This window comes from Canis aureus, chromosome 12, assembly GCF_053574225.1.
Source record: "Canis aureus isolate CA01 chromosome 12, VMU_Caureus_v.1.0, whole genome shotgun sequence".
In the NCBI taxonomy this organism is placed as follows: domain Eukaryota; kingdom Metazoa; phylum Chordata; class Mammalia; order Carnivora; family Canidae; genus Canis; species Canis aureus.
The window spans coordinates 16232311-16259456 of record NC_135622.1 but is presented as its reverse complement, the minus strand read 5'-3'; the positions used below and the strand labels follow the sequence as shown (position 1 = coordinate 16259456).

General features: G+C 44.3%; 1 protein-coding gene across 6 annotated transcripts in view; it reads right to left on the bottom strand.

Annotated features, from left to right (window-relative positions):
- Nucleotides 1–7390: 7390 nt before the first annotated feature.
- The window catches only part of SEMA4F (ssemaphorin 4F), a 31376-nt gene continuing 11620 nt past the window's right edge, over nt 7391–27146 (bottom strand). For 3 of the 6 annotated variants that reach the window (XM_077842964.1, XM_077842965.1, XM_077842969.1), the window contains 10 exons: nt 25600–25693; nt 16201–16320; nt 15951–16102; nt 15126–15304; nt 14762–14909; nt 14417–14639; nt 14173–14282; nt 13903–14063; nt 9990–10048; nt 7391–9742 (listed from right to left, as the gene is read on the bottom strand). In XM_077842964.1, the coding sequence (XP_077699090.1) occupies nt 9132–9742; nt 9990–10048; nt 13903–14063; nt 14173–14282; nt 14417–14639; nt 14762–14909; nt 15126–15304; nt 15951–16102; nt 16201–16320; nt 25600–25693 (1857 nt within the window). In that variant the 3' untranslated portion in view covers nt 7391–9131. The remainder of the gene's footprint in view (nt 9743–9989; nt 10049–13902; nt 14064–14172; nt 14283–14416; nt 14640–14761; nt 14910–15125; nt 15305–15950; nt 16103–16200; nt 16321–25599; nt 25694–27146) is intronic. The other 3 variants (XM_077842966.1, XM_077842967.1, XM_077842968.1) reach the window with 3 other exon arrangements.

Genomic DNA, 27146 nt, shown 5'->3' with positions numbered 1-27146 from the left:
GACATGATACTCTACATAGAAAACCCAAAAGCCTCCACCCCAAGATTGCTAGAACTCATACAGCAATTTGGTAGCGTGGCAGGATACAAAATCAATGCCCAGAAATCAGTGGCATTTCTATACACTAACAATGAGACTGAAGAAAGAGAAATTAAGGAGTCAATCCCATTTACAATTGCACCGAAAAGCATAAGATACCTAGGAATAAACCTAACTAAAGAGGTAAAGGATCTATACCCTAAAAAGTATAGAACACTTCTGAAGGAAATTGAGGAAGACACAAAGAGATGGAAAAATATTCCATGCTCATGGATTGGCAGAATTAATATTGTGAAAATGTCAATGTTACCCAGGGCAATTTACACGTTTAATGCAATCCCTATCAAAATACCATGGACTTTCTTCAGAGAGTTAGAACAAATTATTTTAAGATTTGTGTGGAATGAGAAAAGACCCCGAATAGCCAGGGGAATTTTAAAAAAGAAAACCATATCTGGGGGCATCACAATGCCAGATTTCAGGTTGTACGACAAAGCTGTGGTCATCAAGACAGTGTGGTACTGGCACAAAAACAGACACATAGATCAATGGAACAGAAAAGAGAACCCAGAAGTGGACCCTGAACTTTATGGTCAATTAATATTCGATAAAGGAGGAAAGACTATCCACTGGAAGAAAGACAGTCTCTTCAATAAATGGTGCTGGGAAAATTGGACATCCACATGCAGAAGAATGAAACTAGACCACTCTCTTTCACCATACACAAAGATAAACTCAAAATGGATGAAAGATCTAAATGTGAGACAAGATTCCATCAAAATCCTAGAGGAGAACACAGGCAACACCCTTTTTGAACTCAGCCACAGTAACTTCTTGCAAGATACATCCACGAAGGCAAAAGAAACAAAAGCAAAAATGAACTATTGGGACTTCATCAAGATAAGAAGCTTTTGCACAGCAAAGGATACAGTCAACAAAACTAAGACAACCTACAGAATGGGAGAAGATATTTGCAAATGACATATCAGATAAAGGGCTAGTTTCCAAGATCTATAAAGAACTTCTTAAACTCAACACCAAAGAAACAAACAATCCAATCATGAAATGGGCAAAAGACATGAAGAGAAATCTCACAGAGGAAGACATAGACATGGCCACACACACATGAGAAAATGCTCTGCATCACTTGCCATCAGGGAAATACAAATCAAAACCACAATGAGATACCACCTCACACCAGTGAGAATGGGGAAAATTAACAAGGCAGGAAACCACAAATGTTGGAGAGAATGCGGAGAAAAGGGAACCCTCTTACACTGCTGGTGGGAATGTGAACTGGTGCAGCCACTCTGGAAAACTGTGTGGAGGTTCCTCAAAGAGTTAGACCTGCCCTATGACCCAGCAATTGCACTGTTGGGGGTTTACCCCAAAGATACAGATGCAATGAAATGCCGGGACACCTGCACCCCGATGTTTCTAGCAGCAATGTCCACAATAGCCAAACTGTGGAAGGAGCCTCGGTGTCCATCGAAAGATAAGTGGATAAAGAAGATGTGGTTTATGTATACAATGGAATATTACTCAGCCATTAGAAACGACAAATACCCACCATTTGCTTCAACATGGATGGAACTGGAGGGTATTATGCTGAGTGAAGTAAGTCAATCGGAGAAAGACAAACATTATATGTTCTCATTCATTTGGGGAATATAAATAATAGTGAAAGGGAATAGAAGGGAAGGAAGAAGAAATGTGTGGGAAATATCAGAAAGGGAGACAGAACATAAAGACTCCTAACTCTGGGAAACGAACTAGGGGTGGTGGAAGGGGAGGAGGGTGGGGGGTGGGTGTGAATGGGTGACGGGCACTGAGGGGGGCACTTGACAGGATGAGCACTGGGTGTTCTGTATGTTGGTAAATTGAACACCAATAAAAAAATTAATTTATTAAAAAATAAAATAAATAAAAAATAAAAATAACTTCTATTTTTCATAGTCAAATATAATGCATATTCAGTGTAGAAAATGCAAAGAAAATGAAGATCCTCCAATAGCACCACTCTCAACACCTAATCAACACTTAGTTCAGAACCACTGCCACTGCAATCAATATTGTTTTCTCTTCAGTCTTCTCTTTTTTCTTCTTCCTGTTCTCTCTCCATCCATGCATATTGTAAAAATGAAAACGAAGAACAAAATCACCCCTCTCAGGGATAACCAGTTGCTAACAGTTTAGTGTGTATTATTGCATATATTTTTATGACAATGGAAATTATCTATTACAAACCACAGGGGCTATCCCGGTTGTCATTCCAACCAAAGACCACCAAGAACACACCTGCACTTGAGCTTCTCAGTCTGTAGTACAAGAGAACACACACCATGGGAACTATGGGTGTTTCAGTTCAGTAAGAGGCTGTTAGAATTTATAGGACTTCGGTTTGAGCTAGGTAATTTGCAGGAAGGTTTAAGGAAGCTGGGCTCTGCTCTGGATAGGATGTTGTCAGGAAGCAGGGTAATTCTATGATGGGCTACCTTAATAAATGTCACCCAGAAGAAGAGACAACCAGTGCGAAGCTAAACCTGGTGAAGAATTGATAAAGGAGCAGCAGTCCCTACTATGAACCAGCACAGGTGGATGCTTGGTTTGGACAATGTTCCTGTTTTGTCTGTGTGCAGACGTGATTACAGAGGGGCCTTGTTTTTATCTGCTCCAGCACATCACAAAATGGCCTTATCCACTGTTGCTGTGCTGTGACACAGAACTTTATAGCCTCATGGTGATGCCAGGCCAGCTCCCAGATGTCGGGGGCTGCTCTTCCCTCTCTTAGGGTTTCCTTTTTTCACCTAACAACATTGTAGACATTTCTTCCAAGTCAATATTGAGTCTTATTTAACCAAATTTCTCTCGTTAAATAGATTTTTCTAATATTCTAGGCTTACAATACTAAAATGAAATCCTTTAGAAATACATCCTTGAACACTTACACTATTATTTCCTTAAAATAAATTTCTAGATGTGTAATTACTGGGTCAGACAATATATACATTTTAAAGTTTTTAATAGATATCACTAGAACACCTTCCATAGAGCACGTACAACTTTCACTTCCAACAGTGGGCTAGGAGAATACCCAATCCCCTGCCCTCAAATCCTCATCAGTACAAAGCAACGAAGTATTATCATTTTTTTTTAATCTTGTCAGTTTCAAAGACGAAGAACATTTTGTTTTTAAAAGTTCTATTGTGTAAAATTGGATATATGACAAAGACCAAATGAGGCTTATGCGTCTCACTAGACTCTGCTACATCAGACTGTCAGTAGCTTCAGGGCAGTCCAGTTAGGGGGCACAAAAACCTTTTGTTGGTGTCTCGTCTGTTTCTCAAGCTGCCACTTAAGAGATATATACAGAAAGGAGTGTCCTTGGGTTCCTCCAGATTTGGGACACACTTTGACAGCCATGTTTTTCAAAGTGTGCTGCTCTCTGCTCGCTTGTCTGCCTTTCCACTGAATTAGGAGCTTTGAGAGGGCAGGGACTATGTAATCTTTGCTTTCTTTTCCAATTTTTTTATTGTCGTAAAATACACATAAAACTTACCATCTTAACCATCTTTAAATGATATAAAGTACGTTCATATTGTTGTGCAACCATTAGCATCATCCATCTCCAGAAATCTTTTCACCTTGTAAAACTGAAACTCTGTCCCCATTAAACAATCATGAACCCCCATCCTCCCCACCCCAAGCCCCCAGTCTACTCTAGGTAACTCATAAAACTACTCATGTAACTACTCTAGGTAACTCATAGAAGTGGAATCAAACAGTATTTGTCTTCTTATCACTGGCTTCTTTCACTTCTCATCATTTTCCTCAAAATCCATGCATGTTGTAGCATGTGTCAGAATTCCTTAAAGTACTATAAGAAATAAACATGCTGGTTTAAGTCTAAGAGTACCTGGTTGTTTGCTATTACATCATAACAAAGCCTGTCCTGACTAGTACAGCTGTAAATGCCCAAAAGAATAAGAACTTATCTAGCAAAGCTCCTAATGGCAGTTTGTCATAAACCTTTGTAGAAGTAGCATGTGGACATCCTGGTTTCTTAGGATGGAACCCCATAGGTTCATGTTCCCTTCTTTCGAGAACATTTACCCAGGAATTACAAGGTGATCACAATTTGTGATGAGGCTATAGTATTGCAACGAAACCACAAATTACCCAAATCCATTATATCTAAGAGGTGATGGGTTTTGAGTCTGATAAAAGATTAATTGGAAATCTTTAAAAAAAAAAAAAAAAAAAAACACAACCAGGGATCCCTGGGTGGCGCAGCGGTTTGGCGCCTGCCTTTGGCCCCGGGCGCGATCCTGGAGACCCAGGATCGAATCCCACGTCAGGCTCCCTGCATGGAGCCTGCTTCTCCCTCTACCTGTGTCTCTGCCTCTCTGTCTCTCTCTGTGTGACTATCATGAATAAATAAATAAAATCTTTAAAAAAAAAAAAAGATTAATTGGGTGGCTATCTATGAGGAGAAGCTACAAGAGGGAGAATGGTTCCTGCAAACAGTTGGAGGAGGGTCCACCTTCTTCACTTCCAGGCCCCTAGAGCTCACTCTTTCCACCCCGTCCACAGGCCCTTCTGCTTTCTCATTCTATAGGCCAGTTCATAATGCCAGCTCTCTGCCCTCAGCCAATTTTAGAAATGCTATTAGTTAGAGTGGGCATGAATTCTTCTCCACAGACCTACAGGTACAAAAGAAAACTTTTTACTTTATTTCTATAAATCAAATTAACTGCTTCTTGGCTCCCAGTCACTTCTGGGGAGAAATATTCTATTTCAGCCATCTTGGGGTGGTGATCCTTCTCTCTAGAACTGAACATGAATTCAGGGAACTTAGTGTGGCTCCAAGCAAAGGGCAGTAGAGTCTCTGGTTCCCATGATCAGTGATGAGAAGTTCATCATTTGAGCTGACAGACATAAAAGGTAGGCAGCTCCATCCTTCTACACTAAACATGGGGACACTTCCCCATAACCTCAAGGTCATGACTGTCTCCAACATCCACACATTTGTTTCCAGAGCTTGTGGAGAAGCTGCATGGAAGCAGAGGGCAGATCTGTGTCACTAAAGGAATAAAACAGTCATCCCCATCCTCACCTCAGGGAAGGGCCATTCCTGCCTCCTCGCTTCTTCAGGGGGAAAGAATAGGAGCTTACCTTTCACACACAATGACATGTCTTAGAAGGAGAATGCTGAGAATGGGTGCCAAGTCTTGACATTCTTGGGCTTGCCGGGAAGAGAATTCCAGCAAATCCATCTGAGGCTGATTAGAACCCCTTAGCTGACAGCTATGAAGTATGCCTCCCAGGGCCTCAGGCCTGGACTTTCCACAAAAGTTCTCTGCCTAAGCCTCTACCAGAGACGTCTAATCAGCCTCCTTAATTCTTAACTGTTGGAGTGTGCCTGGTGTGAACCCAGTCCCAGGAGGATTTTATTCCAAGCCTCCTCAACTCAAAGTCCTTGCTTGAACTTGACAGTGAGATGTGGGTCTTTGGGTCCAGTATCAGTTGCTGACTCCTCCTGCTCCAACCATGGCTCCAGTTGCAGGTAATGAAAACCCTTCGCTGGTGGTCGGCCAAGCCTGAGTTTACAAGAGGGATGCCAACTCTGACATAAATGAGGATTACCACACCCACCAGGGGGCAGGTCCAGGATTCACCTGTAGTTCTAAACCCCAGGCCCACTATGTCTAGGGAAAACCTTAGTCCCCTGGCTGGGAGTCCTTGAAAAAGAGGCAGAGAGTTCCTGGCTTACACTCATTTCTTCACAGAGGCTAGAACAGCCCCCTGAAAACTGATCTCTTATCTGCACCCTTCCAAACATCCTTGGCCTCACTCGGGGAACTAGATCATTCTCTCATTTGCCCTTCCCTACCTCAGCCAGGACCTGGTGTTTTACATCAATCCAGCTGGGCCACTCTGGAACCGCTCGTGTTATCTACTGGCTACACAAACTGCCATGTCACAGAGAGGTCTGTCCCCAGACCCCACCAAGGGTCTACATTTTAAAATTGCAGAACTATTTTTTGTTATTCTAATTGCTAGCTTCTCCTTCAGTTGGTGAGGGTGATTTAAAAAAAAATTCCAGCCTTGCCTCTGCTACAGTTGAAAAGGCTACTCTTATCCCCAGACCCTTGAGACACGACCTGTGTGCAGTGAACCAAGAACCTTCAGTTGTCGCCATGACTGCCCTCCTCTGACAGGGACACAGTAGCCAGGAGGGTCAGGACCCAGCAGCAGATACTGAAAGAATCCCTTTCCTGCCATTGCTGAGCCATCAGTGAACTTGTGGGACTGCTGGAGAAAGGGAGGGTGCCTGAGAAAGGAAGTGAGTCAGCCTCCTGCTGGGTTAGGGCCAGTGGTACACTGGAGCTCCTTTGGCTTGTAAGAGTCAACAGTGAGCATCCCTCAGTAAGGCCATGTGGGTAGCCACAGAGCACTGGTTAGGGGCAAGCCGAGAGTCACAATTTATGGACCAGGGACCACAGCCAAAAGCAGAGGAGGATTTAGGAGTGAGGGCCAGAAAGCGTGCAGTCTTTGGAGCCAGAGGATAAACACAAACACAAGGTCCAAACCCTCCCCCTCCCCATGGCTGCTTTAATGTGTGAACCCAGGGAGATCTCTGGCCGCCAGAATCCTCACAATTCTTGCTGCATGGACCCTGCACCTTTCTTTAGCTCCCTTAGCCACAAACAGATCCTCTCCCTTCCCACATACCCCCACAGGTAAAAGATCATGCAATCAGTTATTCCCACCATTTCTTTGGGAGTTGGCTTCCCATTCCTGTACTATCACTCATTCTTGGGGCTTGAACATTATACTAACTAATGGGTGGATCTGTTATCTTTGTGGCTATCTCCCTCTTCATTTTTTTCCTACATATCTCATCTCATTTTCCTCCAACCAGAGTCACTGTCCAAGGACCAAATGCTGCAAAGCCACTGTGATCTGGTCCCTCTCCTCCTCAAAGAGACCCCAGGCCCTTCTGACATCTCCTTACCTCTCTTCCTCCCCCCAAATGGAACCCATAACCTCAAGAGAATAAAGTGAGGATAAACACAAGCACATAAAGACTTCCTCCATTCTCCTATAGAACTAGTATGATCACTAAGCTCAGGAACACTTGAGGATCGTAAAACCCACAGGTCCTGCTTCCTAAAACTGGACACTGGCAGCCAAGATCTGGCCAGAGATGACGCAGGACAGGATCTCTGTGTGAGGCAATGATCCTCCTCCCACAGAACGGGGCTTACACTGATTGCATGTGTCATGGTTACCATGGCTAAGCTATAGGATGATGGCCTCCTAGGTCAATTTTTACAATAACAACATCTACTGGTATAGATAGTGCTTTATTGTTTACATGTTTCCCCATTTCATCCTTGCAGCAACCCTGAGGTAGGTATTATTATCCCCCACTTTACAGATGAGTAAACCGATGTTCCTCCATTAGATTACTTGCTAAAAATCATAACACTCATTAATGGCAAAACCACTGATAATCCTAAACCCAAGGGGACTCTTTTGAATAGTTCACAGGTTGCTGCCAAGGAAAGTAGAGCTGAAAACTTCAACTGGGAAGGGCTGGATCATTCACTGGAGCTCAAGGGGGTCCCCCAGCAGGGATGAATGAGGCACATACTCGGGCCAAGACCAGAACAGAGCAGGAGAAGCCTAGAGCATCTGGGAGCTGTAAAGCAGGAAGAGGTCTCTATGTTTGGTAGAAGTCGACAATATCTTCAGATACACGCAGAGTCCAGCTTCCAGAGACCGGAGAAACAAGGGGGCTTCCAGCAGCTGCAAGTCCAGGGACTGACCCCAGGGAAGGGACAGCGGGGTTGGAAGAACTCCCACTGAGTGGCTCCCCCTCAGCTTAGCCACTGTGGTGACCTGGAGGCAGGGTCCTTCTACTTTGTTAAGGCCTTGAGAATCTGATGAAAGCCATACCCACCCACCCCCACACCCCATAAAAATAGATTCACGTGTACAGACAATATTTTGCATACGATTTCAGGGAGTCCATGGACCCCAGCTGGAGAACTTCTGACTTAGGGCAAGGGTGTCAACCTGAGTAAAGTCACTGATACAAACCTATTTTTATGCAATTTCTATTTCCTAGGACCGTTCCCTTTTTGTTGTCCCTTAATACTTAAGAATGTTACAAAGTTTTTTTAATGGGAGCCAAAGAAGGGAGTCCAGCCTTTAACTCCAGTCAGAGAAAGGAACAGCTGTGTGTGGCAGTGGTGGCAGCCAGGAGACAAAAACAAAGAGAATGATGGGATCACATGTATCGCTGTCCTTGCCACCCAAAAGGTCACTTTGAGAGTTATTCCTCTACTCAAGAGAAGGGTTGTGGAAGGTGATAGGGATGGGGTGGTGGTTTGTTTCCTTTTAGAAAGGAAAGGCATTCTTTCACTGGCTACAGGGTCTGAAATTCTGCAGGCAAGGCCTCCATTCCAACCTTCTCCCACCTGGTCCCACCTTGAGTACACCTGAGCAATGCCCCAGTGGTTCATGCACGTGGCCAGGCCTCCTATGAACACCTGTGTATTTACACACACTTTCAAGGAAGAAGGAAAACTGGGGTCGGGGACATCTCAGGGCAGAGATTTTATGTTGCAACATGGGGATCATGCACTCCCCACAGAGAATCAGGTAAACTAAGAGAATGAATGAAAGGACTTAATGCACACTAGCCCCCCCACCACCTTTAGCGCTCTTCCTTCCAGCCAGGCCCCACCAGAAGGCAAAGTCAGAGCTATGTCCTGTTCCCCAACCCCAAACTAATGGGCCCAAGATAGGGGGCCAAGGCTGAATGGGTCACACCGGTTCAGAGGGCAGAGGTGGGGAAAGTCCTGATTCACTGCAGCTAGCAGCTCTGATCTCTCATGGGAATCAGGCAATCAAGCACAGGCTTGGCCCCGAACCCAGCCAGGTCCAGAGAGGGCAGACTGAAGTGTAAGTGATTATGCAAAGACCAAAGAGAGCTCAGAGACCATGACCATCTTCCAGGCCCAGTACCCCCAGCACCCCAATGGTCATTCCCCTCCAGTAGTTACTAGCAGTCATTTGCCCTAGATGGATGTTTCATCACATGTGGCTAGAGGAGCCCCAGTAAGCCTAATGTGGGCTGGGCTCGGGCAAGGATCAAGTAGGAAGGGTGGAGGGAAGCCCCCAAAGCCACTGCCCCTCTTGGCCAGGGCCAGGGGCAGCCGCTCATCTTCAGGAGAAGGAGAGGGAGGGTCCTGGCTATAGCTCGTGGTCCCAGATGGTGGGGCCCCAAGGTCCAAGCCCACCTTATCTCTAGCCAGAAGTTCTCTCTGTCGCCGTCTCTGCTGACGCCGACCAATCAGAAGGAGAGTCAGGGATGCTGCAAGAACCCCCAGGACAAAGCCAGCCAGTCCAGCCCCCACTGTGTGGGCCTGACTTGCGGGGCCCCGCTGGCTGCCCCACACCAAGCTGTAAGCAGCCACCACACGGGCTGCCCCACCCTCCTGACATTCGCAGGCATAAGCACCCATGGCTCCTGGGGTCACCACCACCTCTAGCCCATCCCGCCGGGGGGTAAGTGCAGTCACTCCACCGGGCTGGTGCCACACACAGGATGCCCATGCTGAACTTGGGGAACATGGTAAGACCACATGTGCAGCTGTAGCCACAGGAACTTCAAACACTACTGGGTGTTCTGCAGAAAGAGAGCAGAGGCATGAAAAGTGGTAATGCTACCAGCTGGAATATAATGCAGTGAAATATGGCATGGTATCAGATACAAGAAGGGGCCATGCGGACAAAGAAAAAAGGGGATTCCCAAAGACAGTAAGACCATGGGTCACCCGCTGCCATATCTTCCAATTTTTAAAGTGGGTACAAAATGGACAACATTCTAGCCCCCTTTCACCCACTTTACCCACATTCCCCTAAACCATACAGACCTCCAGGCTCTCTGGGACACAAAGAAGAGACATCTGCTGATTCTATGTCTTGGACCAGCCTGTAGAGAAGAGAACACGTGGTAAATCCAGTGTCAACAGCCCCTTCTGCCTTCTTCAGTACCAATGAACACTCAGTACTGTAATGGAATTACATCTCCCACTGTCTCATAAATCATTCCTGAAACTATCAATCAACATTCTCTTTACCAATAAAATTTCCCCCAATATCCCTTTTACTCCTCATGACACTTGCCATGTCAAATTCTACACATATTTCCAGCAAACTACAGAGAATTAAATTTGCAGTAGGTCTGCTGGAAAGGTGGTTGGGGCGTACTTTTAAAAAAATGTATACAGGGATGCCTTGATGGCTCAGTCTGCCTTCAGGGCATGATCATGGGGTCCTGGGATGGAGTCCTGAGTCGGGCTCCCTGCAGGAAGCCTGCTTCTCCCTCTTCCTCTGCCTATGTGTCTGCCTCTCTCTGTGTGTCTCTCATGAATAAATAAATAAAAACTTTAAAAAAATAAAAAAAATAAAATTTAAAAATAAAATTTAAAAACGCATACACATGTTCCAAGAAATGCATCTGGGTATCCACAACCACAGGATTTATCTTGGGGGGGGAGGGAGGACACAAAAACTACAGTTAACCTTTTTTGCTGTTAAGAGGAAAAACTTCTTTTCTATAAAAGTTTATCAAAATTCTGTGAGGGTCAGGAGAGGACTTTTTGCTTCATAAAAGCTGCTCATCTCTACGTAGGAACTTTCTCCAACAACAGTCAATGCCTATTAGCCTCTAACGGATCTGTTTCAAACACCACAATCCTGGTACTTCCAAGGATGTGCATGAACTATGTCTGACACAGGAACAGCAGGATGGAACCACTCACTCTAAACTCCCAGAGGGAGACCTCTACCGAGCTATGGATGGAAACCAAGTTCTATCTGCACACACAAAAGCCTCAATCAAAGACAGACTCCATTTGAGTGTGAACTCCTTCAGCATGAATTAAGGCTCCTAAAATGAGTTCCAAGATTGGTATGAATACATTACAGTCTTCTGGGTAAAACCAAGGTCGCTTAGTCTAGCTGAGAGTGGAGAACTTAGGAAGGCCATATGTGCAGACATAGCCACAGGAACTCCATAGTCTGTCTTTCTCACTTGTATGAGTCGAGATGTGGAGGAGAGAGTACAGAGAAGTAACAACTTGGTGGGGTACATGGGTGGCTCAATCAGTTGGGTATCTGACTCTTAATATTGGCTCCGGGCATGATCTCAGGGTCTTGGGATGGAGCCTCACCTCGCCTCAGGCTCTACACTCAGTGGGGAGTCTGCTTCTCTCCTTTTTCCTCTCCCTTTGCCCCTCCCCCTGCTTGCATGGGAGCATTCTTGCTCTCTCTCCTTCAAATTAATTAATTAATTTTAAAAAATACTAACTTGGTAATTTCTTGTATTACCAGGAAATATACTAGCATATACATATACCCCATACCCCAACATATATATATATATATATATGGATCCTGAGGTTCAAGTACACAGTATACAATGAAATCCTTATTTTAATGGATATCAAAACAATAAAGCACTTGCTTAGTCCTAGACATCTAAAAGTTATACTTGTCTTGGACATCTAAAAGTTATACCCAAGAGAAACTACTAGATCAAAGTTCTTAATGAAAAGCTAATTCCCAAAACAAGTACTTTTACTTCTAAAATATTATGGTAGCCTTATGGTTCAGTAATATATACAAATATACTGTAAATTAACAGGGCTTCAACATAGGAAATCTCAAAGTCAGTTTGAAAAAAGTACTTTACAAGCCATCAATTTAAAATGGTTCATTAAAGGGAATCTCACATAAAACTGAAAAGACTTAAAAAACACATCAATCAACTTCAATTGATGGACATTATTTGGAGCCTAACTTAAGCAACCACCTTATAGTATACTTAATTGAGAAAACTGGAACACTGACAGGATGTTTCAGGACATTAAGTTTATGGTAAGATAATGATACTATGGTTTTGTTTTATTTTTAATTCCTTCTGTGTTAAAAATATATACTGCCAGATTTATAGATAAAGTGATGTTTGAGATTTACTATAAAATAATTGGGAGTGAGAGAGGGTATTGGTGCAGCAAGATTGGCCAGGAGTTGATAGCTGGTGAAGGTGAGCAACAGATGACAAGAATTCATTGTATTATTCTACTTTTGAATGTTTGAAATTCCTTATAATAAACTGCTTTTTAAGAAAATCCTTATCTGGGGGGGGCGGTGGGGGGCATCTGGGTGGCTCAGTCAGTTAAGTGTCTGCCTTTGGCTCAGTCTTGATCTCAGGGTCCTGGGATCGAGTCCTGTGGCAGGCTCTATGCTCTGTGGGGAGTCTGCTTGTCCTTCTGCCCCTCCCTCCTCTCATGCTCCCCCCTCTTAAATAAAAAATAAAATCTTTTTAAAAATTTAAGAAGAAAAAAAGTCCTTACCTGATAGAAATACATATCAAAATATTTCAGATGAGTATGATGTCAAGGATTTGCTTCAATGTGACATACAATTTTAAGCTAGCTGCTGAGGGGAAAAGAAATGGCAAGATCCCCCAATGGTCAAAAGGAAACCAATTAAGACATTGCCAGAGTAATCCAGGCAAGAAGTGACAATGGCGTGGACTAGGGTGACAGTGGCAGGGATGGGAAGAAGTGGCTATAGACTGGCATAGGACAAATGGACCTGGAGTCCGTACACATTGCAATATAGCACGGGCAATTCTCACTTGGATGGAGGGCCCATTTTTGTTTTTTTGTTGTTCTGTTTAAATTCAATTTGCCAACATATAGTATAATCCAAAGCTCATCTCATCATGTGAGGGCCCTTTTTTTGTGATGAGAAAAACCATAGGAAGAGCACATGAAGGAAAGAAGAAATGACAGTGCATGCTAAGACTGGCTAGAGCAGCTGGAGCTGCTTGTGAAGACTCCCAAGGGAATGTCAGGTGGGCGGTGAAATACAGAAGTCCACAGCTCAAAGACACATGGGTGGTGGTGACTGGCACTCAGCTGGTTCACTGAAGTAATGGGAACAAGATCTAGACAGTGCGTGGAAGTGTTAAGAGAGGGACTGAACCCTGAGGACTACCCACATTTAGAAGCAGGATGGGAAATGAATTCTAAAGGAGACAGACCGTGGGGGAGGCTGGAAATCCAGGAGGACACAGAGTCACAGACAGCAAGAGGCTAGAATACTGCAAAGAAGCTAAGAGGAAGCAGTCAACTGTGCAAATGCTTCCAAGAGCTCTTGTAAAATAAAAACCGAGAAGTGTATAGCAACCTAAAGGTGAGACATACGGTCAGAGCAGGTCCCACAGAGAGGCAAAGAGCATCAGTGAGGCAGCACCACATGGACAGACACATAAGTCAGTATGAACTGACAGATGGATACCGAAGTGACACAAGCAGAATACACACAAACACACACAGAGGCAGGGCATCGTTAACAGATGAGAAACATTTTTTTAAGTAGCTCCACACAGGGCCGCCTGGGTGGCTCTAAGCATCCGACTCTTGATTTGGGCTCAGGTCAGGATCTCAGGGTGGTGAGATGGAGCCCTGCATCAGCTCTGCTCTGAGTGTGGAGCCTGCTTGAGATTCTCTCTCTCCCTCTGCCCCTTCCTCCCACCCCACCTCCCACTCACATGCATGCTCTTTCAAAAAATAAGATAAGATAAAAAATATAAGATAAAAATAAAGTAGGCTCCATGTCCAACATGGGGCTTGAACTCATGACCCTGAGATCAAGGGCCTCATGCTCTATTGAATGGGCCAGCCAGGGACCTCAACAGATGACATACAGACACAAACATGTGGATGGGTCAATGCCCTGGAACAGCAGGCAAGAGACCAATGCAACACTTACCTGCCATGCTCCCCAGCATGGGCCACACATGCATCCAGCTGGAAGCTCCAGGCACAGACAGGGTCTTGGGCCAGAATGCACTCTGAGCAGCTCTGGAGACGGCCACAGTTGGTTGTGTTCACTTGTGTCACCTCTGTACGGGAGCCCACCAGGAGCCAGTTCTATAGAAAGAGTGAGGAAGAATGTGCTGCATCTCCCAGATCTCAGGGTAACAAACTGGCTCTGGACTCAGATGTACCCCCAGCAAACTCCCCCAAATCTGTAACTCACTTGATACAATTTCATACTCTCAACTGGCTGTGGCTCTGGAAATAAGGCCAGATCCTCCAGGACGCTGAGCTGGGCTCCAATGCGCACTGCTCGGTGGAGGTGTCCATCCTCTAGGAAGCAGACAAGTGGCAAGACATAACAATTTAACTGTTCCTGGGACTTTGACACCTGTATATATGGGAGCCTCTCTGTGACAGGAGCATGCGTACACTGAATGGGCAACTTGCTTGACCATTAAACATACCTGTCCCCAGGTACAGCACATCATACTCTTTCCCTGAGAGGCTGGTCACCCTGTGGGCCACAACTCTGAGATAGGCTGTATCCGTAGTGACGAGCAGGGGATGGTCATCAGTTGGAAACACTGGCCTGTCCATGAGGGGGTGGTCCCGGATAAAGGTGAGCACACGATCGGGCAGGGAGAGCGATGAGCCAAACTGCTGGAGCTTCATGTTGTTGGTGATACACTAGAGGAAGCACAGGATGGGTGAGTTTCCCAGGGGCCAGCAAGTGTCCGTGATGCTTAGCTGGGCCCTTTCATTCATGCAGCAATTCAGGTGTGAAGTGAAGAGGTCCCTCACTCCCTCACCTCTCCAGGTCTGGGCTGGGGTACATCATTATCCATGACAGGCAGTCCCCTGTTGCAGTCATGTTTCAGCTCTCTGAAGGGACCATTCAGCACGGTCCGAATGTCTTGTGGTCGGAAGGCACAGACAGCAGAGATAGCTGCTCCCTCCCTGTAAGAGCCACAGGTTGGAGCCAGGTACTTGGGAGGGAACTATGGAGAAGCAACTCATCCCCATCAGATGAGATGACCCATGAGAAATACAAAGGGAGCCACATTGCCTGCTCCAGGAAGAGCCCACCCCTTCTGGAGCAGACAGCACATACACTGCATCCGTCCCCATGTATGCCCCACCCTGTAACTCCCCTCCACACCAGGGCCCCCTCACCACTGGGAGGAAAAGATGCCGTAAAAGATGGGGGTCTCCGATCTGTGCTCAGGCCGAAGAATGGCCACATCCTGCAGGATACTGGAGGCCCGGCCATGCTCAGGCCCTGGACATAGCAGGTCAGCCTTCAGAAATGTCGTCCATCTGTGCTGGAGGGTCTTCCGGCCCCCGAGGTCCCCCTGGGGTGACAAGCGCATGGTAAGTTCTCTTTAGAAGACCAACATTGTGGGAGGCATGTGGACACCAATATAGGTTTCCTCCTGTCTTCAGGGCAGACACAGACAGATGGGAAAACAGATGCACAGAAAGGCAAGGATGGAGATACAGAGCACTACAAGGGGTAATGAGAGACGGGGCTGGATGGGGTCACAGTAACAATGATGGGGACCAAGGTCATTGAGCACTTATAAAATATTCCCCTACGTGCTTCCCATAAGTCACCTCATTTAGTCCTCAAAACAACCCTTCTAGCTAGAGGTCATTTAATAACCTCATCTTACAGAGGAGGTTCAAAGATGCTAAAGAACCCACCCAGAGTCACAGAGGCAGAACAGGTGGAGGCAGGGCTTGAACCCAGAACTAGCTCTCAACAGCTCTTGCCGTTAACCCCCACACTAGTCCACCTCCTGGGGACAGTGTGTTATAAGGGTATCTGTGGGAGTGCAAGGCCAGAGCCCTTCCCCCACACTCCCCAAGCTCCCAGAAAATAATCCAAGGCAGAGGAAAAAAGGAGACAGAGGAGATACAAAGACAGAGGCCCAGAGAGGAAAAGACAGGACAAGGGAGCAGAAGATGACAGGCAGACAGTTGGGACAGTGGTCTCACCGCACACACACGGGCCACCCGTGGGACCTTAATGCGTTCATATGAGTCAAATGCTCGGGAGGTCTCCGTAAAGAAGAAGTAGATCTCATCATCTCCGTCTTCGTCCCCCCACTCAGCTGGGCTCAAGGCCATGGCAGCAGCAAAGGCTGGGGCTGGGGAGACCAGTGGCCTCAGATACCCCAGACACAGTCTGGGGCCACCCGGTCACAGCAGGCTCTATCCCCCAGAGCACCCCTCTCCCTCTCCCCACCGTTAAGCCAGGACGGCAAGGTCTCTGTCCGAATCCAGTCCTCTGTGCGACCCACAGCCCGGGAGATAATCGGCTCCGTCCCCAGGTAGTTTTTCACAGTGGCAGCATAGAGGACCCCCCCTGCAGGGCGACAGGGAGAAGATGGGCTGTTAGAGATGGCTGAGAGAAGCAAAAGGGGCTGCAGGCAGAGCAGGGGATAAAGCAGGGGCAGGAACCCTCAGGAGCTCGGGGCCCACCACATGGCATCCAACAGGCAGGTGGCATCTCACTTAACATCAACATAGACGTAGAGTGCTCCAGAATAGAAAAGGCTACCGGTGTTAAGGGAAAACTGTCGGAATATTAACATGCAGGAAGGAAGGATAAGGTCGGCCCTTGTGAAAATTAGGGGTTTTTTTTGTTTTTGTTTTTTGTTTTGCCTGTTGGCTTGCTTGTTGTTGCTGTCATTGTTTTAGGGCCACCTCTCCCCTATCATGTACTAATTATACTGTGACTCCCTAGGAAGGGGGTTTGCTTTGCAGCAGGCCCCAATCTTAATTCTGCTCTCCCACTCTGGTATTCGTGTGAAGGAACCTGTGTTCTTTCTGATTAGGGGGCAGGCACTGCTCTGGAAGAAGTCACAGTTTAAGGCACACCAGCATCAGTTGGGGGAAATGATCAAAACACAAGATTCCTGGGCCTGGGGCCCAGTGATTCTCACTTAGTAGAGTTAGGGGATGGCCCAAGGATGAAGTTTCAAACCAGCAGTGAGAGTTACCCTTACGTGGGTGATTCTCGGGACCTCACTTTGAGGAACAATAGCCTGGGGAAGTAAAGAATGCTTCACACCAGCCAGAGGAAGCAATGAGGAGTCGGATCCTCCCTGTTGGGACAGTGCAAGGGACAGAGGTGCTCCAGGGATGGTAGGGACTGGAGAAGAGAGGATCACAGGCACGCGGAAGGGGAGAAATGTAAGACAACTAGAGCCACCCTGTGACACAGCCAAGGGGTCAGACACGACTAGGAGAAAATTACTCAGGGAGCAGTAAAAAGGTCCTGTGCACCCTGGAGGAGTTTTGAGTGTCATAGGAACCCTGGGGAGAACAGAGTGGCATTCCTTCACCACATACTAGGTCCAAGCCACTGTGCCATGTGCACATCATTGCCTCCAAGAGCTCCCACTGAGTCTGGAAGACAAAAGTATATTCAGACACCAGGAGGCATGGATGAAGAGATGTGTAGGGGAGCACAGAGGAGAACCCAGCCACATCTAACCAGGGAAGAGCATCCAAGAGGTAACATCTGAGCTGGATCTGAGGAATGAGCAGTTTGCCAGATGGATGTACTTCAGGGAGGACGACAAGCAGGTGGGGAAGAGGGGAGCCGTGTTCAAAGATGTGGGGTGCTCCCCATGGCTGCAGCTCTCAGGGGGCAGCGGGGGTTGCTAGGCTAGTGAGCAGAGGTGAAGCTGGAGGTGAAGAGATGGGCACCCAGTCATGAAGGGTCTGCTCTGCCATGCCAGGGAATGTGGACTTTCTCTTACAGATATGAGTAAAACTACAGATTTTCTTGAGGAAGAGAGTGACATCACCAGTTTTGAGTTTTCAGGAGCTAACGCTAGTTCAAAGGCCATTCACAGAATCCAGGAAAGATCAGAGGGGCTGGAACTAAGGTAGCAGCAGAGGAAATAAAAGGGAAAGGGAGAGAAGGAAGGAAGGAAGGAAGGAAGGAAGGAAGGAAGGAAGGAAGGAAGGAAGGAAGGAAGGAAGGAAGGAACGAACAGAGGGAGGGAGGGAGGGAGGAAGGAAGGAAGATTGGGGGGCTATTTCTGAGGCAGAATTGATTAACAAGATTTGAAAATCAACCGAATATGAGATGTGAAAGAATGGAATGAAAGAGTGTCTTTAAGGTCTCCAGTTTATAAGATCGATGACAGCAGAGGGTGATATTAGGATCAAAGTCAGGAAATGATAGGAGAAAGCCCCTAAAGGAGGTAATTGGGACTCTAGATGTGGAATGTGCTACAGCTGATGTCCCTTCAGGATATCTGGTTGGAGACCCTGGAAGGCAATCAGACAGAAGGGTCCAGGCAACAGGGCCAGTCCAGCAACCTGGGAGTCAGGCTTCAGCCATGCCATGAACATGAGAGCCAGGAAGAAAGAGGAAGTGAGAAAAGATCTCTGGGAATACCATCATTTAAGGGGAGAGGCTACTGAAGACAACTAGTTAAATCAAATCAGAGACACTAGAGGAGCAAGAGACTGGTGTGCTGGAAGCTGGTGCTTGGGAAACCCAGCCAGAGCCACGGGGACTCACACCCCTTGAAGGAAGCATTGAGAAGTAAGGCCACTCTGGTGGGGAGTACAACCATCCTAGGGTCACAGATGCCTGAGTAAAAGTGCACGTCTCAGGTACTAGAAGAATAATCACTATTTTCATACAAAGCAAAAAAGGGTCAAAAAGCCTCTGAGGGCAGCAGCAGAGGGTTAGGATGGGGAGGGTAGACTCTTCTATCATTGGAAATTGTGAAAAGAATTCAAGTGTTCTGAAACTTGGAAGGCCTGGCTTTGGACCCTAAATACTTACAAGTAGTATGATCTTGGGCAAATTAGCTCCAGGTACCTCAAACAGAATGGAGATAATGCCACCCTCCACTCAGAGTGGTGTTAAGGGTTAAATGTGATACAAACATAGAGCCCACATAAGGCCTAGTGCATGGGTGGCACCCAGCGCATGTGAGTTCAGGCTCCTTATGAAACCTCACAGACCACAGGCTTGAGCTGTTGCCAGAGGTGGAGGAGAGATGGACCATAAAATGGCATCCTATTGCCTCCCAGAGTATTTCAGGAAGGAGAAAACCAGGTTTAGGGCATAGTCTGGCAGCACTTGGAGCAGCACATGCCAACCCCCTGTACTTCCAAGGTGGGGGGAAAAGTTGATACAGAAGCCAGAGTTACAATGAAAAATCTCCCTATAAGCATCATACACAAAACACTCTAAAACCCAAACTCTGGCAGACACTGTTTCTTGGACACCCTGAGAATGAAGAGAGATCTGTGGAGGAGACAGTTATGAATATGTAGGAGCATGATTGGGTGTATGGCGGGCGGGGGGGGGGGGACAACAAACAAATATTTTGCAAGGACCCAGCAGTAGATGGATGTAGAAGGTCCCAGAAGTTTCTAAGGGATCAACAGGGGCAGTCAGCTACTCTGGAGCTTAGAATTGCTTAAGAGCACAGTTATTCAGAGGGAAAGAGCAGAAGGTCGCTGGCACTGAGTGACAGGAGGAGGGGTCAAACACTTTGGGAGGAAGTAGCAGGGTTCCAGTTTTTCCAGGAGTACCAAAGGGCTTGTAACACAGTCTCAGTCTTTCTCTCTCTCTCTCTCTCTCTCTCATACATACACACACACACACAAAGACACACCCCAAGGAGAAGGAACAGCAGCCACTATGCTCATGAGGACAGGAGGACACAGGATCACCACATGTCCTAGATTCTCCAGGACAGTCTCAATTGCAAATTGATGCTGCATTGCTCATATAATAAAATATCCCTGTATGTGAAATCATTGGCAAGGTGGATCCCATAACGGATCGATTCAGTAAACATTAAAACACACATTTGCTTTGACAAAAGATAATGGGCAAAAGAGAGTGAGGCCCACAGTGCTGAATTCAGTGAGCAAGGTGGTGAGAAAAAAAACACCCGGCATAATATAACCCCATTTTTAAAAAATATGTATATGTCTACAGACGTAAGACAGATTGGAAGGAGCTACTACTTTACAATGTTAATATTTATTTCTGATTAATAGAATTACAATGATTTTTATTTCCTCCTTTCTACTTTTTTGTACTCACTGAATGTTTGTTGTAGTTACCATCTTTTTACTTTTATTATCCCCCAAATTAAGATATTTTTCATTTTGGAAATACTGGGGAAGAAAAAAAAAAAGGACTGAAAGCCACAAAAGATGAAGCATCACAACCAAAGAAAAGTCACAATGATGTGTGGAAGTAGATCTCTCTTTGCTCAAGTGCAAGGCCTGTGACATAGGCCTCCCAGACGTGTCAGCAACCCAACACTGACAGCCTAGGACACTGCCATGGCTCTGAGTATATCACTACACCCTGGGGTTTCAATTTTTCACTCTGATACCAAAATGGCCACTTCTAAAGAAGATTTACAATAGGAATAATCATTCATTAGCTTAAAAGAAAAGGAATTTTAAACGTGCCCTGGCCTTCCTTTCTCCACTCCCTTTTCTTCAAAGTCAGAGCTTTGCAGGATAGATAGCTCCTAGCCCAATATTCTTCATCTCCTTATCTAAGGATTAGGCCAGCTGGATACTTGTTTTTTTTATACATAACAGCCTACTATGAAGATATAATTAGGTAGTTGGAGATGTAGTTTTTATTCTACCCTTCCCTCTGTTGGTCACATAGGATTACTAACTGTGTTGTTTCAGTGTGTGAATGCTAGTCTTGGGGCAAACACACTGAATTTAAGAGGTAGGCTTGACCCCAAAATGCTGGCAGCACCCTATCTGGAACATTTGCTGTGCTTCTTGGCAGATGCAGTAATCGCAAGATGCAATGAGATCAGAGATGATAAAACATAGTACAGATTCCCAAAGAGAAAAAGCAAATACTCCCTCCTTCTGCTCTTCTCCATAAAAGTCCTATTCATTATAGGATGTGATAAGCAGAGCCAAAGGATGACCGACTGCTGTCTCCAGCTGTGGTACTTGGGAGGGTAACAGTACTCAGAGGAGGGGACATAGGTGGTGGAACAGGTTTTGGGGGAGGTGAGTGAGGATGAATTCAATTTGGGACATGCTTATTTTGAGATCTCTTTGGGACATCTATGTGGAGATGTCTGGAAGGCAGTTGCATATGTGGTCTGTAGCTCCAGATAATGTCTGGGAGGTATCAGGATGCAGTGGAAACAGAATCAGGGAGGCTGGTTGAAATCACAACCACATAGGATGAGAAGAGAACAGGACCTTGAGAGGGGGCCCAGGGAACCCCAATGTTGAAAGGACGAGTAGAAGACTAAGACCTTCTGGGATCCCTGAGTGGCTCAGCGGTTTAGCGCCTTCCAGGGCGTGATCCTGGAGTCCCGGGATCGAGTCCCACATCGAGCTCCCTGCGTGGAGCCTGCTTCTCCCTCTGCCTGTGTCTCTGCCTCTCTCTCTCTGTGTCTCTCATGAATGAATAAATAAAATCTTAAAAAAAAAAAAAAAAGACAACTAAGACCTTCCAAAGGAGACAGACAGAACTGCCACTGTTCTTAGGCTATTGTGAACATTACTGTCAAAATATTTGCATTTTTCCAGGTTAGAATAGTATAAAAACAGACACTGAGAAAAATTTAATTTTATCTATGTGCAACATAAATAAATGTCATATTTGAAGACAAGATTTCTGAGGCTTTTTCCTAAATAAATGCAAGTACCAATAAACACATGGAAAGCTGTTTGACCTCATTAATTGAGATGCAAGCAAAAATATATAATATTGGGCTCTGGAGGTGGTCACTGTGTATTTATTAAGTATATTACTTGGGACTGACAAAGGGTGCAATGAAAGAGAGCCTCTGGTCAATACTGGCAAGACTAACTGGAGGGCAATTTGGCCAAATCCACCAAGTACCATAAAAACCTTAACACCCTTTGGCCCAGCGATTCTACTTTCTGGATTGACTCATACGCAATTAATTAGATTTGTGTAAAGGATTTGCATAAACATTTATGTGAAAGGATTTCCTCTGTGGCAATATTTATGAAAGCAATAATTTATTTTACATGTTGAATGTATAATTATATGGAAATAGGACTGTGCTACATTCAAGTGATGGAAGAGTATGGAATCACTAAAAATCATGTTTTGAATAATTAATTCTGAGAAAATTTCAGTATATAATATTAAGTAAAATATTCATGATAATTCCAATATGCATGATAATATCACACAGACACAGTAGAAGACAAGACTCAAAAATAAAAACACTGATTACTGAATTACAATAAACTTTTCACTTCCTTCATTATATATTTCTATATTTTCTCAATTATCCACAATGCACACTAATTTTTATAATTTAAAACTAGAAATGCTCCTGCTATTACATTCTAATATTATTTTCATTACTAAAAGTTCTTCTTTTTATTTCAACATACCTCTATTATCCTTACGGACATTTTTACAGATCCTAACTGGGAATTTAGGTCCTAGTTCTTACATAATGTTGTCACTCTTTTATATGCTGCTATTTTCAAAACAAAGGGGCAGCAGAGTAATCAACATTGAAAATGCCAGTGAATACTGGCACTTATGTCAAGTGTAAAGAAATTTAAATTATAGCCCTTTAAAGTACGAACTTCAGAGGAAAACATGTAATATTGGTATTGACTATGATTTGGATCGAAGAAACATGGAGAAGCTAGCCATTCTAATCTGTTAGAAAGTGACTTATCATTTCCATCAATTATCAGCTGAAAGGCAACTTGAATTTTATTATCCGAAAAAAAAAAGACTTGAAACCCTTTTTCCTTTTTGAAAATGTTCTTTGTTATACGATGATCTTATTTGTGAAATTTGTGTTCTTAAACCACATGCTAATGTGAATTCACTTGCTGACTGGACCACAGAGAGATTACATACAGAAGGTTGAATGTAAAGATTACTGCTTGAAACAAAGAAAGTGTGTTAATCAATTACCTTAGACTGATATAATTGAGAAGTCATTTTGTTGATAAAAAATTATATAGACTCAAGAGACAACTGCTAAAACTGATAAATCTTTCTTAATGACCCAACAACTGGCTCAGGGTTTTGCCAAAGACCTTTGATAAAAAGCCAAGAAAACTATTGACTAAACTGTTTTTATGCAAACATATATGACTATAAACAAGGTTTTGTCAATTTCAATTGCCGATGGATGATAAAAGGACAAATTATGTATTTACTAGATTTAGACTTATGTTCATTTTCAAAAACTTTTGTCATTTTATTACTTTTCAGCAAAGGGGTGTCATTCACTCTATGACTAAGAATGATTTAATTTGTATAGCTAGCTTTTAAGACATTTCCTATAAAGCCATGCATAAGAAAAAAAAAATTTCACTGTTAGAGCTTGTGTCCCAAATTCTGTTTTTCCTAAAATGTAGTCCAAAAGAATGGGTAAAAATTAATTTTATGATAAAGCTCACAACAAATATCAGTGAAGAAAGGGAAAGCAATACAATGAATGCTACTAAGTCAACTGATTAGTTAATTGGGAAAATTAATTTAGATCTCCATCTCATGCCATGCATCAAAGTAAGTTCCAAACAGATCAAAGAGTTAAACATTTGGGGGGAAATTTTATAAGAAGAAAAATTTTTATCTGCTTTATAACTAAAAAAGGATTTAGTTTAAAAACAAATGTAACCACAAAGGAAAAGATATAGATTGAAACACATAGCCTACCTGATAATTGGCCCAAGAATATGAGCAGAAGATTTACCAAAAAAGAAATAAAAATAAGTACTAAAAATATGAAGAATGTTTAATTCCACTAATATTCACAGAAATGCAAATTAGGGGTGCCTGGGTGGCTCGGTTGGTTAAGTGTCTGCCTTTGGCTCAGGTCATGATCCCAGGGTCCTGGGCTCCCTGCTCAGCAGGGAGTCTGCTTCTCCCTCTTCCTCTGCCTTTGCCCCCAGCTTGTTCTTTCTCTCTCTCTTGCTCTTAAATAAATAAATAAGATCTTTAAAAAAAAAAATACAAATACAAATTAAAACAAGGTGCCATTTTTTTTTTAATTTTTATTTATTTATAATAGTCACAGAGAGAGAGAGGCAGAGACACAGGCAGAGGGAGAAGCAGGCTCCATGCACCGGGAGCCCGACATGGGACTCGATCCCGGGTCTCCAGGATCGCGCCCCGGGCCAAAGACAGGCGCCAAACCGCTGCGCCACCCAGGGATCCCACAAGGTGCCATTTTTAGCCTCAAGTTAGCAAAGATCTTTCAAAATGACAATATCATTCTAGTAAAATTTATTTGAGAAGAAAACAAAACACTCTCATTCCAGCTGATTTAGAGTGTAAACTGGAACACTCTTTCTAAAAACTCAATTAGCGACAAATAATGAGCCATAAAATGTTCACACCCTTTGAAATAGTAATCTATTTCCAGGAATCTTGACACAATCTAAAATGAGAATAAAAATTAATGCACAAAAACATTCATTACAGTGTGATGGGGACTATCAAAAACTTTGAGGTAAATTAAATTTGGAAATCAAACTTATATCAGTGATTTGGGATTGCTTAATTAAATTATAGTATGCTCACAGGATGGGTAGCAACAGGTTGTTAAAATTTTTCTTCACAAAAAAATTTTAAATCATACAGAAAATGCCTATGATATAAAGTTACATGACAAAATTCAAAACTAAATCCATGTGGCATGACATTTAAAAGCCCACAATCTATGCACACATAAAATTTCTATTAACCTGTTTTTGTACACTATTGTAAGAAAATGGCTGGATTCTCACTGAATTTGAAGGGTGTGCATGAGGTGGTCTGACCTAGAATATAGGCTACATAGCATACAAACAATTCACTTTGTGGCCACTAAAGAATTACATAGTCATTCTCCAAAAAAAGATGTAGGCATCAACAGTGACTGAACCCCTGCACACTTGAACTGTATACAGCTTGGTCAAAGGAAGTAACAGCAGGAATTTATTTAAGTCATTACTGATGATGGATTTCTCTGAGCAACAAAGAGCTGCCCAGCAAAATTTAAGTGCCCGAATATAAATGCAAATGCACACACACATATAATTAAAAAGCTAGAAAGAAATATCCTGCAATATTGGCAGTTGTCGTCTGATACTTTAGAGGTGTGGCAGACATCAGACACTAAAATTCCTCCCTTCAGTCAAACTAGTCACATTATTCAAGGGCTCAAGAGCCACATGCAGCTAGCAGCTATCGTTTTAGACAGCACAGACATAGCACATTTCTACTGTCCTGCAAAGTACTTTGGACAATGCTATTCTACAAGGCTTCTTAGGTTCTTCTTTATACTTCTCCTAAATCTATTACAATATGCACTGTAGTAGATTCCTCTTATAAACAGGGGTGGGGGGGAGCACCATGAGAAAAGAAAACAAGGTTAACAGAGCAAACACTCACATTCACAGTGCAGAGGATACGTACTCGAGAGAAAACCCAGGGGCAGAATCTGGGAAAAAGCAAGAGGACACAGGCACAGTGGGGAGAAAAGAAAAGGCTAGAAAGAGACATGGGAATGATAGACATTGCAAGGAAAGGAAAGAAAGGACACAGAAATTCTAACAGCAGTGGGGGGGAGGAGGCAATTACAGCAAGGAGCCACAGGGCTGGGCTCTCCCCACTCACCAGCCATTACAGCTGCTGACCGCTGAGCTGGCTCAAAAGGACATTTCCCCCGGCCATTCTCAAGTCTTTCAACCTGCTGGAAACTGGACACATCCTATAGACCAGAAGGGGGCAATTGGTTTAGGGTCACAGAAAGGCTCATGGTGAGAATTACAAAGATGGTCAGATGAAGGAAAAGCCCAATTTCCATTCATCTCCCACTCACCCACTACCAACCCGAGCTCCCAGTCTGCTATTCCTGATTCCCCCACCCATTCCAGCATTTACCCTCTCTGCCATCCCCCTTTACATCAGTTTATTCCTCCATTCCCCTGGTACCAATACCCACATGCCCTGGTGACAAAACACCGCAGATGGCCCTAGAAGACACTAAGAGGCCAAGAGGCAGATCCTTCCTCTGAAATGCTAGGGTTTGCAACTGACTGGGGACCATGTGACAGGACAAGGACAATGAAGGGAAGAAAGCAGGTCTGCTGAGGACTAGAGCTCTTAGGAAGGATAAAGAAGAGTGCAGGACGATATGAGACCATCTCAAGTCCTGGGGCTGAGAGAGAAGGGCCATCCTCCCCCTACTCCTACCCCAAGGACAAAAGACAGGACCAGAGTCAAGGATACATAGAAAGGAAGAAGGGAATCTGCAAAGTCAATGAAGACCTGAAACTCAAGACAGAATTCACTGATTTGGCAAGTAACTGCCTTCTTCATTCAGGGACTATAGCAGACCCAATCTGGACACGAGGCAAGAGATGTAGGAGTCCACCAGGGCCAGCCAGGAGTTATCTTACCTGAGCATCCAGCATGAAGACAGCCTTCAAGATAACATTTAAAAACGAAAACCAGGGATGACTTCAACCGGAAACTGGCAGGGAAGTTAAGTCTGGCTGGTCAGGAATCAAAGTTATGGCTTAGAAGAGCCAGACACAATACCTCTAGTTCACTAGGGAAGGTATGTAGTGTTGCTGGAGCCTGATTACATCAATGGTAGTTGGAATAGCAAAATAGTTCTATATCCCCTGAGTATAAAAATACTACAGGCCCATTCTGATGGCTCATCTGTAGTTAGTAAGTAAGGTTTTGTTTTACCAAAAGAGCCTTGAATAAGTCCCATTAAAATTAGATGTGATCTGAGGTTCCCAAAAAGGGAACACTGGGTCAAGACAGTCTTCTGGAATGAAGGGCCCCACAAAGGCACAAGCATCTCATCTGTGTGGCAGTGGGAGCAATCTAGCTTGAGAAAAGAGATGGATGACAGCTCAGCAAGAGGGTGCCAAGATGTCTGGGCACTGTGGACAAAGGTTAATAATACATTCTACGGTGGCTCTTCTTACCTCTCATCTCAACTACAGCAGCAACCGCCTTCTCTCCATACTACCTAGCTTTGCTCCTAGTTTACTCTCATATCCACCGCAGATTAATATTCCTACAATATCAGTCACTGCCTTGATAAATTTTTAAGCAAGAGAATGACAAAATGACTCACCATTGCCTAGAATATAAACCCATTAGCCCAAATTACTTCCTAATACTGCTCAAAATGAATACTTTCC